At 38.8% G+C, this 14912-nt stretch overlaps 1 protein-coding gene across 22 annotated transcripts in view; it reads left to right on the top strand.

Moving 5' to 3' along the window:
• Positions 1 to 14912, top strand: part of SMARCA2 (SWI/SNF related, matrix associated, actin dependent regulator of chromatin, subfamily a, member 2) — a 176926-nt gene that overhangs the window by 118336 nt on the left and 43678 nt on the right. For 21 of the 22 annotated variants that reach the window (XM_005296768.5, XM_005296771.5, XM_005296765.5 and 18 more), the window contains one exon: positions 728 to 946. In XM_005296768.5, coding sequence (XP_005296825.1) covers positions 728 to 946 — 219 coding nt within the window. Of the gene's footprint in view, positions 1 to 727; positions 947 to 4598; positions 4740 to 14912 lie in introns of those variants that run through there. The other variant, XM_065549377.1, reaches the window with a different exon arrangement.

Genomic DNA, 14912 nt, shown 5'->3' with positions numbered 1-14912 from the left:
GAATAAGCACTTGCCAAGTATGAAAATAAATCAGGCATTTCTTTGAGTCATAAAAATATTAGTGCTGTAACACAGTCTGATACTTCTAGTATTCTTAACTTTTTAAGTAGCATAATCTGGTGTTTTTGGGGGGAGGTTAAAATTTATACGTGGTGTTCCAGTAAACAGCTATCAACATTCCAAGTGGATAGCATTCTAGCTCTGATAACAAAGAAACAAGGTGTCCTTTGAATAGGAACTTTTTTTATTCTAATTCCCTCTGCAGCTTTGGACATAGTTTTTCCCTTCAGTAAAATGGGAATAACACCTCAAAGGGTTGTTATCAAACAATTTTAATGTTTGTAAATCACTTATATCAGGGATAATACACTATGAAATATGTGCAAAAGCAGAGTCAGCATTTTAAACAGTAACTATCCCACTGCTGTTAGGGTCTGATTTTCAGGGGCGCTAAGTATCTGCTCCTCCCATTTACTTCAGTGGGAACTGTAGGTTCTCAGTACCTCAGAAATAGAAGCCACTGTGTAATAACAAACCTGCATTGAAGATTCATAGCCAATTATCATGTATGGATATTCCTTGTTATAAATACTCCATAGAAGTATGGAGAATTGGGGAGGAAATGTAGTCAGACTGATTTAAAGAGAACATTATGTAAAACTTAATACAGTATTAAATACCCAGTTTTCCCCCATTGGTCTTAACCACTGTATGACTGCCCTTGCAGCGTATGGACATGGATCGTCGCAGAGAGGATGCCCGAAACCCCAAGCGCAAGCCACGCTTGATGGAGGAGGATGATCTGCCATCCTGGATTATTAAAGATGATGCTGAAGTGGAAAGGCTCACCTGTGAAGAAGAGGAAGAAAAAATATTTGGGAGGGGGTCCCGTCAGCGCAGAGATGTGGACTACAGCGATGCTCTCACAGAGAAACAGTGGCTCAGGGTATGTGCCAGATTTTTCCTTTCTGACAGCTGGTATTTGTTGTTTGGGGGTTTTTTTGTGTAGAGGGGGGTTGTCAGTGATGATTACAAAGTTGGAGTTAGAGGAATGTGTGCAATTAAAAATATAAGTTAAGTTGCTGGAACCAGACACAGTTGCTAGACCTGGAATCAGTATTGCTCTCTGTGTTGCAAATATTCTATTGCCATAGATCTAGTTGTTTTTCACTCACATACTATTGTAATTTTTCAGTGATGCAGAAGCTTTTTCATGTTGTCTATCAAACCACTGATTACTGTGGGATAAAACAAGACACAAAAACACACTGAGCTTAATTAGAAATCCAGAAAACTTTGGAAAAGTCTTATCTCTGACACTTCTTTCATTTCCACATGTCTGTTCATTTCCTGGTTCCAGTTAGATCAGAAAACTTCCAAAAGAGACTGTTTATTGCAGGATTTCCAGGCGAGAGAGCCTTGGCTCAAGAATCCAAACTTAGCTGATTATTCACACCACACCTCTGATTGTTTTGAGATTTCCCTATCATCCTATGCACACACCTAATAATCTTCAGTGCATATAGCCTTTCAGTAGATTATTATTTGTCTGAGGGTGGTAGGGAGTTGACGTTTAATCTTCAGAAAGTGTTTCCAAAACCACATAAGAGACTTTTAGCATTCTTTTCTCAACTAGAATTCCCAGAAAGGATTGATAAAATGTATATTTTAGTCAGCAATCTGCATATACATACCTACTGTACTTGAGTAAGTAGGCAGTGATCTATTAAAGTTGCACACCTGTGTGACTAACAAGAGCAGCAGTGGACACTGCCAGCGTGAGCATATATTCCAGGGGTAGGCAACCTATGGCACGCGTGCTGAAGGCAGCATGCGAGCTGATTTTCAGTGGCACTCTCACTACCCTGGTCCTGTCCACCAGTCTGGGGCCTCTGCATTTTAATTTAATTTTAAATGAAGCTTCTTAAACATTTTTAAAACCTATTTACTTTACATACAACAATAGTTCAGTTATATATTATAAACTTATAGAAAGAGACCTTCTAAAAACGTTAAAATGTATTACTGGCACGTGAAACCTTAAATTAGAGTGAATAAATGAAGACTCGGCACACCACTTCTGAAAGGTTGCCGACCCCTGATATATTCAAAAGCTAACCAATTAGTGTGGATATTGGGAAATTGAATCATCTGACATTTGATACTTTTTATTTCTCAAGTGTTTCATTACTAAAAGTTTTGATTTGACTAGTTACTATTTATCCTGGGGGGGATGGCAGGGAGAGAGATGTGTTGTGTTCTCCACTCAATTTTGCCTCTTATTTTAGCAATAAAGTTTTCCTACATCCGTGAATTGGAGTACCTAGGGGATTATAGATGATGAGATGACAATTTTTAAATATATACAACTACCAGAGTTTATAATTAGCTTTACCCTCAAGGCATTGCCATTGTAACATGATCGCATGCACATTGGACAGAAATTTTAGATCAACCGTTTCTTGCTAATGAGAACTTGTAGACAATAAGTTGCTTTAAAGTAACACTAAGGCTTTCCAAAAATATACACGATCCAGTAAATTCTAAATTAAGAAAGACATTTTGTCTTTAGCATTCTTCCCTCCCATGAATCTGTTACAATAAATACTTCAGTCTGCTTGCAGTATGAGGGCAGAACTAGACCTGTCAATCACTGGCAGCTGAAGAATGCCCCATAGTTCCTTTCCCTCCAGTTTATCTGCCTCACAATGGGTGTGGCTCCCCAAGATCACCCTTGCTTTAAATCAGGCTGTGTAAGGGCTTATTTTTATGTGGGAACTTTGTATATATTACTTTTACATTCAGTCAGAATAAGATATTTTTAAGGTATAATTTCGTGGCCAGCAGCCATTTTGTAGCCAGGGCTCTTAATTTGATTTTATAGTGGTTTTGATTAGGTAATACAGATTTGCTCAGTGGGGTGTCTGCCTTATGTTCATTATTCATTCCAATTTAGCCTTTCATGTAATGGCTCTTATATTTATCTAATCCTAATATTTTGCCCAAGCTTTGTTGGTGGTTGTGATATAGGAGATAAAAGATAGATATCTGTAAAATTGGATAAAAGCTGTTGTCTGCAGAACCCTCTCACACTCTATACAGGAATCTTTTCTGATTTCTATTCTTCCCTTGTTCCTCTCCCCTTTCTGGTTACAGTGCATAACTTTCTTTTGTATCACAAAGTTCAGTGACTTGCTGAATATCTACTTAATAGTCAAATAAGTGATTATTTGCCCAGGGCACTGGACGAAAAATGCATTCCAAACTAAATGGAGAGCTGTGAAGTACTTTATTGCATATCGGACTGAATTTATTAACCTTTTTACAAAAAATTATCTTGTTTCAAACATGTGTCCCTCTGACCCAATGTTCTGAATCCATGGATACCCATTACTCCAGAATAGAAGTCACTAAATCACCAGCACCAAACCTGCCTTGCAATATAGGAAACTGAGCCTTTTGCCTGTGGGACTGCAATCTGTCAGAGCAGCAGAAATTGGGTGTAAGTTACTTCCCACTGGCAGAAGGGACTATTGAACAATATGTTGCCCTCCCTCTGGTGGAGAGTACTGCAGGTCTTCTCCCATTATGGTTCGACTGATAGCAGATTGAGGAAGGAAATTAAGGTAGCCCATGGCTTGCAAGTTTGCATGGAGCCTGAGTAGTTGTTTATATTACTTGTACTGAAGTCTAGCTGCAGTTGAAAGAAATTCCATTCAGAGTGACAATTCCAGAAAATAAAAGGAAATGAGGTGTCCTGACTGCTACTTCTAAGTTACAATGAAATCAAAACTAATGATACACTTTAGATGAAGGGAGCTTTCCTTCTTTAAGAGTCCATTAGAAAATAGTGAGTTTGAAGGATGAATGAGAACCAGAGAAGTTTATCTGCCCAATATTTGTTTTGAAGCAAATAAACCGTCCTTACTCTGCTGGATACCTTCTGCAGTAAGTATTTTGAGGCAGTACCAAAAGTACAATGATGGGACTTAACAAACAAGTCTTGAAATACTGCTTTGTATTTAGGATGTGCTCTCAGGAAACAGATCTAGAGTCCCAGAAACTGGTTTTATGGAGCGAAGTCTTGAAAAGAGAAGTTCTGAGTGATCATTCAGGAGAAACAAAAAGCAGTAAAACATTTTATGGTTTGTTAATGGGATTCTTTTTCCATTTTCTTTTCAGTCTGTTTCTCCAAAGATTTTTAAAGAATATCTGAACAAATATTACTATAGTTTCTTCTGGTGCCTTGAATACATTCTCCTCTAGGAAACATTAGGCTAATAATGTGGCAACAATGTGTAATGGGGCACACAAGCCTCCATGCAAGGCAGGAAGGGGATAATGGGCTACTGAAGTCCCAATTAACCAAAATTAAGCCACCTGAAGCAGGAAGCAGGCTTCCAGGGAAGGGCTTAAAAATAAGAGGCCACCCTCCAGTTGGAGGGGAGCAGGCAGAAGAGTAGATGTGGAGGGTTTACTGAGAGAAGGCTGGCTGGCTGGGGCTGGAAACTGAAAAACTAGTGCCTAGCAGATCTTCCAGAGCAAGGGGAGTGTTTAAATTTGTGTTGTTGCATACTTGTTTCTGACTTCGAGTGCCCCAGAAAGGGTAGAACTGTAAGAGGCGTAGCTGGAGGGCTAAATCTGTGCAAAGCCAGAGGGCACTGGAAATTGGGCAGAGCAACTGGGAAACTGATGTTGAGTGGCTGCTACACTGCACAACACCACAGGGAGGTGCTCGGGTAAGGAATGCACAATAACAAACATCCTCTGGTATTTTTAACAGCATTGTGAGCAGCATTGTTGAGGACCTTAGCCAAAGTGAGCTGCATACCTATTTAGAACAAGGTTTTTAAGATAGCTTGTTTTGCTAGGTTGAGTTTCTAAAAGCCAGCCAACATGAACTGAAACTACAAGTTCTATGTTTTAATGACAAGATTTTCACTGTCAGTTCTTCTCAGGCAAAATTTTGAAACCCTCAGTTATCTGAGCCTGCAATTTAGGTAACTGGGATGGTATTGCTTACACTGAAATTCAAAACAGTTACTGAAACAGTGGTGCTCAAATTATTGTTAAACCTTTCCCAGACTTCCATAAAGAGAAAATCCTCAATAAACCCTTACAAAACACAAAGATGGAATAGTATTTTGTGATCTGAGTCAGAAAAAACAAACACTTGAAAGCTAGATTTTCAGAATGTGTGCAAAACTCTTCTTAAAAAACCTTTTAATTAGTGCATTTTCGTGCTTGTGAAAAGTGCTGGGTTTATGGCATTGGAAATTAAGATGTGTCTGCAGAATAACGACAGCACAAGCAATGGCAATGCAAACTGCCTCACTCTGTCTGCTAATGGACCTTGATCAATATTGGAGGGCTACCTCTTTCTCTGTATCATTGGATCTTTTGCTTCTCTGAGATTGCAAACAGTATTGATAATTATGATGGTGGGTTTTATAATGTAGAAGGACCAGAACTGTCACCACCGATTCTTAGGGTTCTGAACAGTGATTGAGTAGTATTGGGTTTCCTGGGCTGGATTTGAATGTATAGAAGAGGTTACATATAACCTTCCGAGCAGATTGTCATGTGTTTTGGCCACAAATACTCATTCAGGCCTTGTTTTCATTGCCAAAAGAGAGATGTGGTTTTTTTGTTTTGTTTTTTTCCCCTTGAGGTAACTGCCACGCATGAGCTACCCCAAGATAAACAGCCCTAGAACCCTCCAGGCTTGGCCTTACTGAGTTCATCTCATGGTAAAACTAAAGTGCCTGGTCTTCTCTGTTTTTATCTCAGAGTAACTAATATGCATGAGCTACTTGGAGGTAAAAAACATCACTCTTTCAGCAGTGAAGACAAAGCCTCAATCTGTAGCAAAAAGAGAAATGTTCAATATTTTACTTCACCATTAGCACCAACTTAATGGCTTTCTTTTTTTAATGTGATGTGTCTTGAAAGCAGACCAAAATAGGCAGTAGGCACTCTTTATACCTTTGTTTTCCAAGCAGAACACATGGGCTCCTGATCCAGCAAACTTGGGTGGGACTCGGTGCACAAGCACAACCCTATGGACTTCAGTGAAACCTAAAAAATAAAAACAGTGGGAGTACACATTTGTAAAATTATGCACATTCTTGAGACTTTGCAGGATCAGGGCCTTACTGGGTGATTTAAATATAAACAAGATTTGTTTGTCCTAGTATGTAACAATAAAAAACACACAATTGGCAAACATGCATAAACACTGTTAAAAACCGGACTCATCAAGATGGATACAATTGCCAAAACCATCTGGTGGCAAGTAAAAACTGGGAGAGCTCTTAAAAATGTAACCTCTAACTCACCTTGAAGTACTAAAAATGAATAGAATGCTTTGTCTATTGTACCCTGGAAATATGATTTTGTTGATAAAGAATTAAAATTCTCCTCAAGTCGTTCCAAAGATCAACAAGATTAGTTTTAGAATTTTATGTTGTAATTAAAATTGAGAGAATTCTAACATCTTAGAAAGGGTGGAGAAATGGAAGACTAGTGTTTTGGACATTCATTTGAGTTACCTCTGGATTAAACTTAATGAGACATCTCAAGATGGAGCTCAAAGCGTTGGTGCTCCTTTTTGGCTGCTTATTGCAAGAACGTTGTTGCTCCTACTGGACTTTGTCATCGCACTGTGCTTTCTGTTCCTCTGAGAAGAAACCCCATTTAAACTCTTCTTAGGCCATTGAGCCTGTGGCATCTTGGATTCCTCTGTCTGTTCTTCACCCAGCACCTGACTGGATTAACTGTAAAGTGGTAGGATCTTTTGGATACTTCTATACTTTGTCTCTCTCAATGTTCCTTATTGATAAACACAACAGTAGAAAGGGTCTGGCAATGTGGAACTCACTATCTGACTGATTAAAAAATAGCTAGGGTTGTCAATTAACCACAGTTAACTCACGCGATTAATTCAAAAAAATTAAACACGATTAAAAAAATTAATTGCGATTAATTGCAGTTTTAATCACACTGTTAAATAATAGGATACCAATTGAAATTTATTAAATATTTTGGATGTTTTTCTACATTTTCATATATATATTGTATTCTGTGTTGTAATGGAAATCAAAGTGTATATCATTTTTATTACAAATATTTGCACTGTAAAAATGATAAACAAAAGAACTGTTTTTCAATTCACCTCATACCAGTACAGTCTCTTTGTCATGAAAGTGCAATTTACAAATGTAGATTTTTGTTTGTTTGTTACATAACTGCACTCAAAAACAAAGCAATGTAAATCTTCAGAGCCTACAGGTCCACTCAGTCTTACCTCTTGTTCAGCCAATCGCTAAGACAAACAAGTTTGTTTACATTTACAGGAGATAATGCTGCCTCTCCTTATTTACAATGTCATCAGAAAGTGAGAACAGGCATTTGCATGGCATTTTTGTAGCCAGCACTGCAAGGTATTTAATGGAAAAACATGATTTTAGCCAAATGAATACCGTGCCTTGGTAGGTAAATAGTATAATGGCCAATGAGGGTCAGGCTGGAGACTCTTGCCTACATGCTCGGGGTTTTACTGATCGCCATATTTGGGGTTGGGAAGGAATTTTCCCCCAGGGTAGATTGGCAGAGGCCCTGGAGGTTTTTCGCCTTCCTCCGCAGCATGGGGCAGGGATCGCTAGCAGGAGGGTTCTCTGCCAATTGAAGTCACTAAGCCACAGGATTTGGGGACTTCAACAGCAGAGTCAAGGGAAAGGGTAGGGACGGCTTTGTGGCCTGCGACATGCAGGGGGTCAGACCAGATGATCATAATGGTCCCTTCTGACCTTAAAGTCTATGAGTCTATGAGTATTTATGTGCCAGATATGCTAAACATTCGTATGCCCCTTCATGCGTCAGCCACCATTCCAGAGGACATGTTTCCATGCTGATGACACTTTTTAAAAGAATAATGTGTTAATTAAATTTGTGACTGAATTTCTTGGGGGAGAATTGTATGTCCCCTGCTCTGTTTTACCTGCATTCTGCCATATTTTTCATGTTATAGCAGTCTCAGATGATGACCCAGCACATCTGTTCCCATTTTAAGAACACTTTCACTGCAGATTTGACAAAATGCAAAGAAGGTACCAATGTGAGATTTTTAAAGATAGCTACAGCACTTGACCCAAGGTTTAAGAATCTGAAGTGCCTTCCAAAATCTGAGAGGTACGAGGTGTGGAGGATGCTTTCAGAAGTCTTAAAAGAGCAACACTCCGATGCAGAAACTACAGAACCTGAACCACCAAAAAAGAAAATCAACCTTCTTCTGGAGGCATCTGACTCGGATAATGAAAATGAACATGTGTCAGTCCACAATGCTTTGGATTGTTATCGAGCAGAACTCATCATCAGCATGGACGTATGTCCTCTGGAATGGTGGTTGAAGCATGAAGGGACATATGAACCTTTAGCGCATCTAGTACGTAAATATCTTGCGATGCTGGCTACACCATTGCCACGAGAACACCTGTTCTCACTTTCAGGTGATATTGTAAACAAGAAGTGGGCAGCATCATCTCCTGCAAAGGTAAACAAACTTGTTTGTCTGAGCAATTGGCTCAACAAGAAGTAGACTGCGCGGACTTGCAGACTTTAAAATTTTACATGGTTTTATTTTTGAATGCAGTTTTTTTTTTTGTACATGATTCTACATTTTTAAGTTCAACTTTCACGATAAAGAGATTGCACTACAGTACTTGCAATAGGGCAATTGAAAAACACTGTTTCTTTTGTTTTTTTACAGTGCATATACTTGTCATCAAAAATAAATATAAAGTGAGCACTGTACACTTTGTATTCTGTGTTGTAATTGAAATCAATATATTTGAAAATGTAGAAAACACCCAAACATATTTAAATAAATGGTATTCTAGTTTTGTTTAATAGTGCGATTAATCGCGATTAAAAAACTAATCGCTTGACAGCCCTAAAAATAACTTTGCAGAATGTTGCAATTAGGTGGTTAAATTAATTCCTCTCTTACTGTTTCCTCTCTGAGAATGAAATGGGCCATTGAGTTTAACTTTATTATTTTTAATAAGGGGTTAAAAAAATTGCTCAGTTTTACGTTGACCTTATTCTTTCTGTCCAACTCAGACAAAATTTTAAATGGATATTGCATGACTCTTTCAGCAGCTAGATCAGGGTAGAGTGATTTAAATTGTGGTGAAAATCAGTGCTTAAATCACATGATTTTTAAAAAAAAATCAAATTAGGTTGAGCTTTGTAAAATTAACTTGAAAACTTGTGCTATTGCAATTTAAGATTAACATTTATCATGAACTAACTTATAAATGCTGTTTAATGTGCCACAACTAATAGAGGGTTTGTTGTTTGACGTTTACAAAACTGTTTTAGACATGGCCTTAAATTTTCAATATTTTGGTTCTGATACTGCAACCATTTAAGTGGGTATAACCCCACTGATTTAATGGGATCACTCATGCTTAAAGGTAAGCATGTGCATAAGTTTAGAGCACCAAGGGCTAATATTGTATCTCTGTTACAAACTTTCTCTTCATGGCATAAAATCTTTGTCACTTCAAAGCAAAATGCTTCAGCGTTAATAATGAAAAGTTATTTAGACTTTCAGTACACTAATAAAGTTATTGTGAAATTTTATGTACGCACAAGCCAAATTTAGGAGCCTAAAGTTAGATTTTAACCCATATTTAGGCACCTGTTGGTGGAATTTTCAAAAGCAAAAAAAACCCCAAAACAAACCCCAAACACAACATAGAAGCACAAGTCCTATTGTCTTGAAACTGCAAAACTTGATGGTGGAGTATAGCCTGGTTGAAGTATTTCAGCTTTCTTGACCTCTGAAAGTTCAATATACTGGAAGAAGGTGATGTGGGTTACAGATATAGCTTATGCATTTGCTTAGCAATATTGTCTTTGTGAAGGGGGGGGGGGGGGGAACCTCAAACTCTTTCCTGCCCACCTACCATAGTTTTGGAAGGAGATTTTTTTTAAGCAATTCCTTGATCTGGGAGGTCTTTGCTCAGTTTAGCTTATCCACAAAAGGGTGGGGTCAGCAGTAGAAGCAAGAAAAGCCTAGGTTCATACATTAAAACTTTGCTTGTGGTAGAATTAAAGCAATATTGTTAATTTACTCCCAGCAAAATCAGTCTTACTTAGTCATTGCAGGATGTCATTCAACAACAAAGGCAACCTAGGTGAATTTCAGTTAAAATAATCCTTTTAATCCTTATATGAACTTTAGAAGTTTATTCATAGTACTAGCAACAGCATATTTTATGTGTGTTGTGTTGTCTGGTTGTGCCTGGAATATGGTGACTTTCTAGGGTCATTACTCTCCTTCATTTGATTTATTAATATAGTACCATATATGTAAATAGAATTTTCCAAACACTTAAGACAAGGGTACTGCCCCAAGGAGCTAACAAATGAATTCAGAATATACAAACAATTACATTAAGCACAGAAAAGGGTGCAGACATCATCTGGGAGAGCAAGTAACAGAAGTGGATTTTAAAGAGAAGGAAGCCATTTGGCACATAAGTTGGAGGCATCATCAGGCATAGAAGGCAACATGAACAAAGACATAAATGGAGAGGGGAAGGAGAAAAGGGCCTATGGGGAAAGAGTGGAGGTGTCGGCATTGGGAAAGCTGCACTGGGTGTGGAAGATCAGACAAATGATATAAACTTGATGTGGAAAACCAGAGGTGGTCTTACACTTTGGCATAAGGCGTTCCCATAGCTAGGGTCCTCTTCTCCTGCCACCTCTTCCAAATTGGTAATGGGTCCTGTTTTCTGAAGAAATTCTTGTTCAGTACCTTCATGCCTGATACTGGCATTTGTCATGCTGTTTTTGGGTAAGTGTTTTAAAATCATTGTCATTAAGTGCTTAATAGCTCTGTGCCAGTAGGTGGTGCAATACCTGGATAAGCCACTCTCTGCTTTTATGAAAGATTTTACCCTTTTAAGCTCAGATGGTTTCACAATCCCACCTCCTTTATGTTATCTGATTATTGATTTATACTTTAAATATCTATTTTGGATACCTTCTCTGAAACATTCTTCTGATGGATGTTTCATTTACTGTCCGAATATATCAAAGTATATAATCCGTGAATAGCTGATTTTTCTGCATGTATACCCTTTTTATTGTGTTTTAAAATATTATAAATTAGAAAACTTAATAAGGAAAAACAGGGGAAGCCAGTGAAGGGTTTCAAGTGGGATATTTCTTCATTAATAGCCCACTTTTTTTGTTGAACAGTGACGTCTTCAGTTTTCCCAAGTCCCAATTCAAAACCCTAGAATTTCTTATTGATTGACGCATAGGATCATATCAAATTTCTGATGGGCCTCTGAAAAGTTTTAATTTTTAGGCTTTATTTAAAAAATAGTGTTCTATGAAGAGTTTCTCTAGATACTTGACTGACAATGCACACGCCCCAAGAGAAGGGTCTGTGTCCTGGCCAGCAATGGTTTACCTTGGATCAGAGAGTCCTCTTTAGTACTCCAGCTTACTTCCTGGCATCATAGAGGTTGTTGGGACTATTGCTTACCAAAACCACCCACAAACAAATGAGAAAAGAAGCTTTTAGTGGGGTGGGAGGAAAACAAAAACAATGCCATAAGCAGCACCTTAAGACCACAGCAGAAGAGGAATCTCTAGGACCAGTCAATCATTGGCATATCGATATTTGGAAGGAAGGGTTTCCCCGTGCTTCCAGGCTAGATTTTTGTTTTTGGCCTGAGGACCTGAAGTTTTTATGTTTTGCTTGTCCTTTGGTACATCTTCAGTAAAACAACGAGGAGTCCGTTTTTTTTTTTTTTTTACCTTCAAAAGCTTATGCCCAAATTAATCTTAGTCTTTAAGGTGCCACCGGACTCCTCATTGTTTTTGTGGATACAGACTAGCATGGCTACCCCTCTGATACTTGGCACCTTCAGTGAAAATATTTAACTGGACAACTAATGTTCTAGCATAGCAGCAGGATTTCTTTATGTGGCTGTTAGAGATGACAGGCACTGATGTCTGGAGGTAAATGAGCCAACTATATCAGTATTCCTTGAAGGGAGATTGAAAGTGGGACATTAGAAGAGATACTTGTTCCCTGCAGTTTTCTCATGTAATCCCAAAAAGGCTGCCTGATGATCAGTGTGTTCAGCATTATCAAGGAGTCTTATCACAGTGGTACTAAGCCATGACTGAAGTAGACATTTGCAGATTCCCACCATTTCAGGTTAGGGCAGTGGTTCCCAAACTGGGGTTCGTGAATCCCTGGGGGTTCGCAGAACGTTACAGGGGGTTCACCAGAAAAATTTCACTAACGGCGGACAGAGGACCCTGGGCATTGGAGACAGCAGGTGGGAGCCGGTTGCAGGGCAGACACCCCGAGCCCCAGGGAGAGCAGGGCCGGGCAGTTGGGGCTGGCAGCCCGAGTCCTGGCGGTCAGCAGGGGAGCCGGCAGCCCAAACCCCAGCGCTCTGCGTGGGGCTGGCAGCCCGAGCCCCAGGGAGAGCGGGGCTGGGCAGTTGGGGCTGGCAGCCCAAGCTCCGCCCCCATCAGTGGGGGAGCCGGCAGCCCGAACCCCAGCTTGAGTCCCAGGAAGAGCAGGGTGGGCAGTTGGGGCATCCATCACACTGAGGAACTTTAAACTTAAATCCCTGAAAATATTCATTTTTAGGAGGGGGTTCACGAGATTTCACAATTTAGTGAAAGGGGTTCGCGGGCTGTTAAAGTTTGGGAACCACTGGGTTAGGGTCATGGTTTTTTGTGCCACTTAATTTTCTAGTAACTGTGCCTAATGGTGATCTCAGAACAAAGGAAGTTACTATATATCTTGGTCCATGACAAATCTCTTATGAGGTAGTGACTTTTAATGATGACAGAAAGGGATTGGAAGTCAAGCTACTGAGTTTTATACTCAACTCTGCCTTTGATTCACTGTGGGATCTCAGTCAAGTTACTGGATCTGTGCTTGACATAATATTAGTCTAACCACTACCTAAAATTATTGCTCTAAATTTTAATGAATTTGTATGGTGCTTTGAGAGCCTTTCATGAATGGTGCTATGTAAATACAAAGTATTTAGTATTTTATTGTATGTCATTACCCAGCTTTTTAATTTGTTTAATGTAATATCTTTGATAGTCTCCCCATGGTGGGTTTTTGTTTTTTAAACTCTAATTTTGCCTGATAGGTGCATCTTGTTGTAGCAGGATTCCCTTGAATATTATGGGAGTGACCTGAGGAAGGGGTCAGGACTATATATGTTACAAGCTGTTGGTGCCATAATTCTTAAGTGAAAGTGTGTGCCCATTTTTCTCAGCACATTTCACATATTCCAATTTTCCAGACTCTCAACTAAGTGAATGTTGAGGATACATCCATAATGTGCATATTGTCCAAAGGGATGAAACAAAATGTAAACTGGTTTGACCTTCTATATTTTGCTTGTATGCTGTTTCCACCAAGAGGAGATTTAAAATGCCCTTCTTAATCAGAGAAATGTAATTTCAAACAGTATTGGGCAGGCCATTTTGGTGGCAGGCTCACTTGTCTATTACTCACTTCTGTCTGGTTGCCTTTAGAAAACACTGTAAGATGTATCTGGCCAAACTTTTTCCATAAAGGACAATTTTAAGTTTTTTCCCTTTCATCCATTTTCAATATCTATATCATCATATCTCCTTAGAATTCTGGTGCCTGAGCAGTCTCAGGGTCTTGGCTTCCAAGCAAGGAAAGGTTTCTTGCAGAAATGCACTGCCTGCTGTAATAAATACATGGTTATTACCAGTGAAAGGTTTTTCCTCAGTATGAGCCCAGCTGCTGAGGTCCTCACAATTTCTGTTGGCTTCACTGAGAATCGAGGGCACTCTGTGCCTTTCAGGAGGTGCTCAGCTCTTTGCAGAGTTGGGCTCTGTATGAGCTTGGTGCAGCTTTCTTTTAATATAATAGGGTCCAAGCTTAATTGTAGTCACACATCTCGTTTTCTTTAGGCAGGGAAAGTGTTAAACTCTTATTTGTACACTATTTTCCTGACTCCCTTTCTACTTACCTCAGTAATCCAGAGGCAGTTGAGCATGGGAGATATCTTTGTGCTGTGTCTTGCACTCTTGCGCAACACGTCATCAGTCAGAAACTGGGGATTTGCTTCTGGGATTTGTTTCATTACCGTGTTGGTAAAGGTTTGGAAGGGCATTCTGTTTGGTCTGGCACTCTAGCCCTGAGTAGTAAGGTTTTCTAGCACAGAACTCAGTCAGCTGCACTGGTTTAATCAATCTATCATCATTCATATATAATATATATTTTAAAAGATTATAAATATCTCTGATATTTTACTTACATGTAGTTGTATTCAACTTTTTGGGCAGCATAAATCATAATTTTAGCTTTGAATTTTACTTTATAATCCAAGATATTAATTTACCATTTGTAAATTATTGTTAAAGTTAGCTGTCACTTGTACATTAGCTACAGTATTTGACTTATTAGTGTAACACTGGTTTCCTGGTGCCTGCACTACAGCTTTAAATTAAGGAAAAGAGTGTCTGAATTTACATGTCTTTGCACATGATTTTGAGAGCTAATTTTAATAACAGCTTCCTATACATTAGTACTGAAGTACATTTTTTTAATATTAATTTGCAGACTTGTGCTGTACTGGCAATTAATTCGCTGTCATTTGTCTGCTAATCAGATTTACAAAGCATAAGAGGAAATGTCAGCTTGCTTATTTGTGTTTTTATTTTTTGGTTTTGATGAGATTGAAAATGTATCTTTAAATGTACTGAAATGTTCTTTTTACCATTACACTTTATATCAGCCCCTAAAAAGTAACAGTAGATACCCTGAGCAACAATTAAAGGCGCAAATGTAAGTAAGGTATGTGGAGGTTCTGGGATGG

This window comes from Chrysemys picta, chromosome 6, assembly GCF_011386835.1.
Source record: "Chrysemys picta bellii isolate R12L10 chromosome 6, ASM1138683v2, whole genome shotgun sequence".
NCBI lineage: Eukaryota > Metazoa > Chordata > Testudines > Emydidae > Chrysemys > Chrysemys picta.
This window is presented reverse-complemented; position numbering and strand designations above follow the sequence as displayed.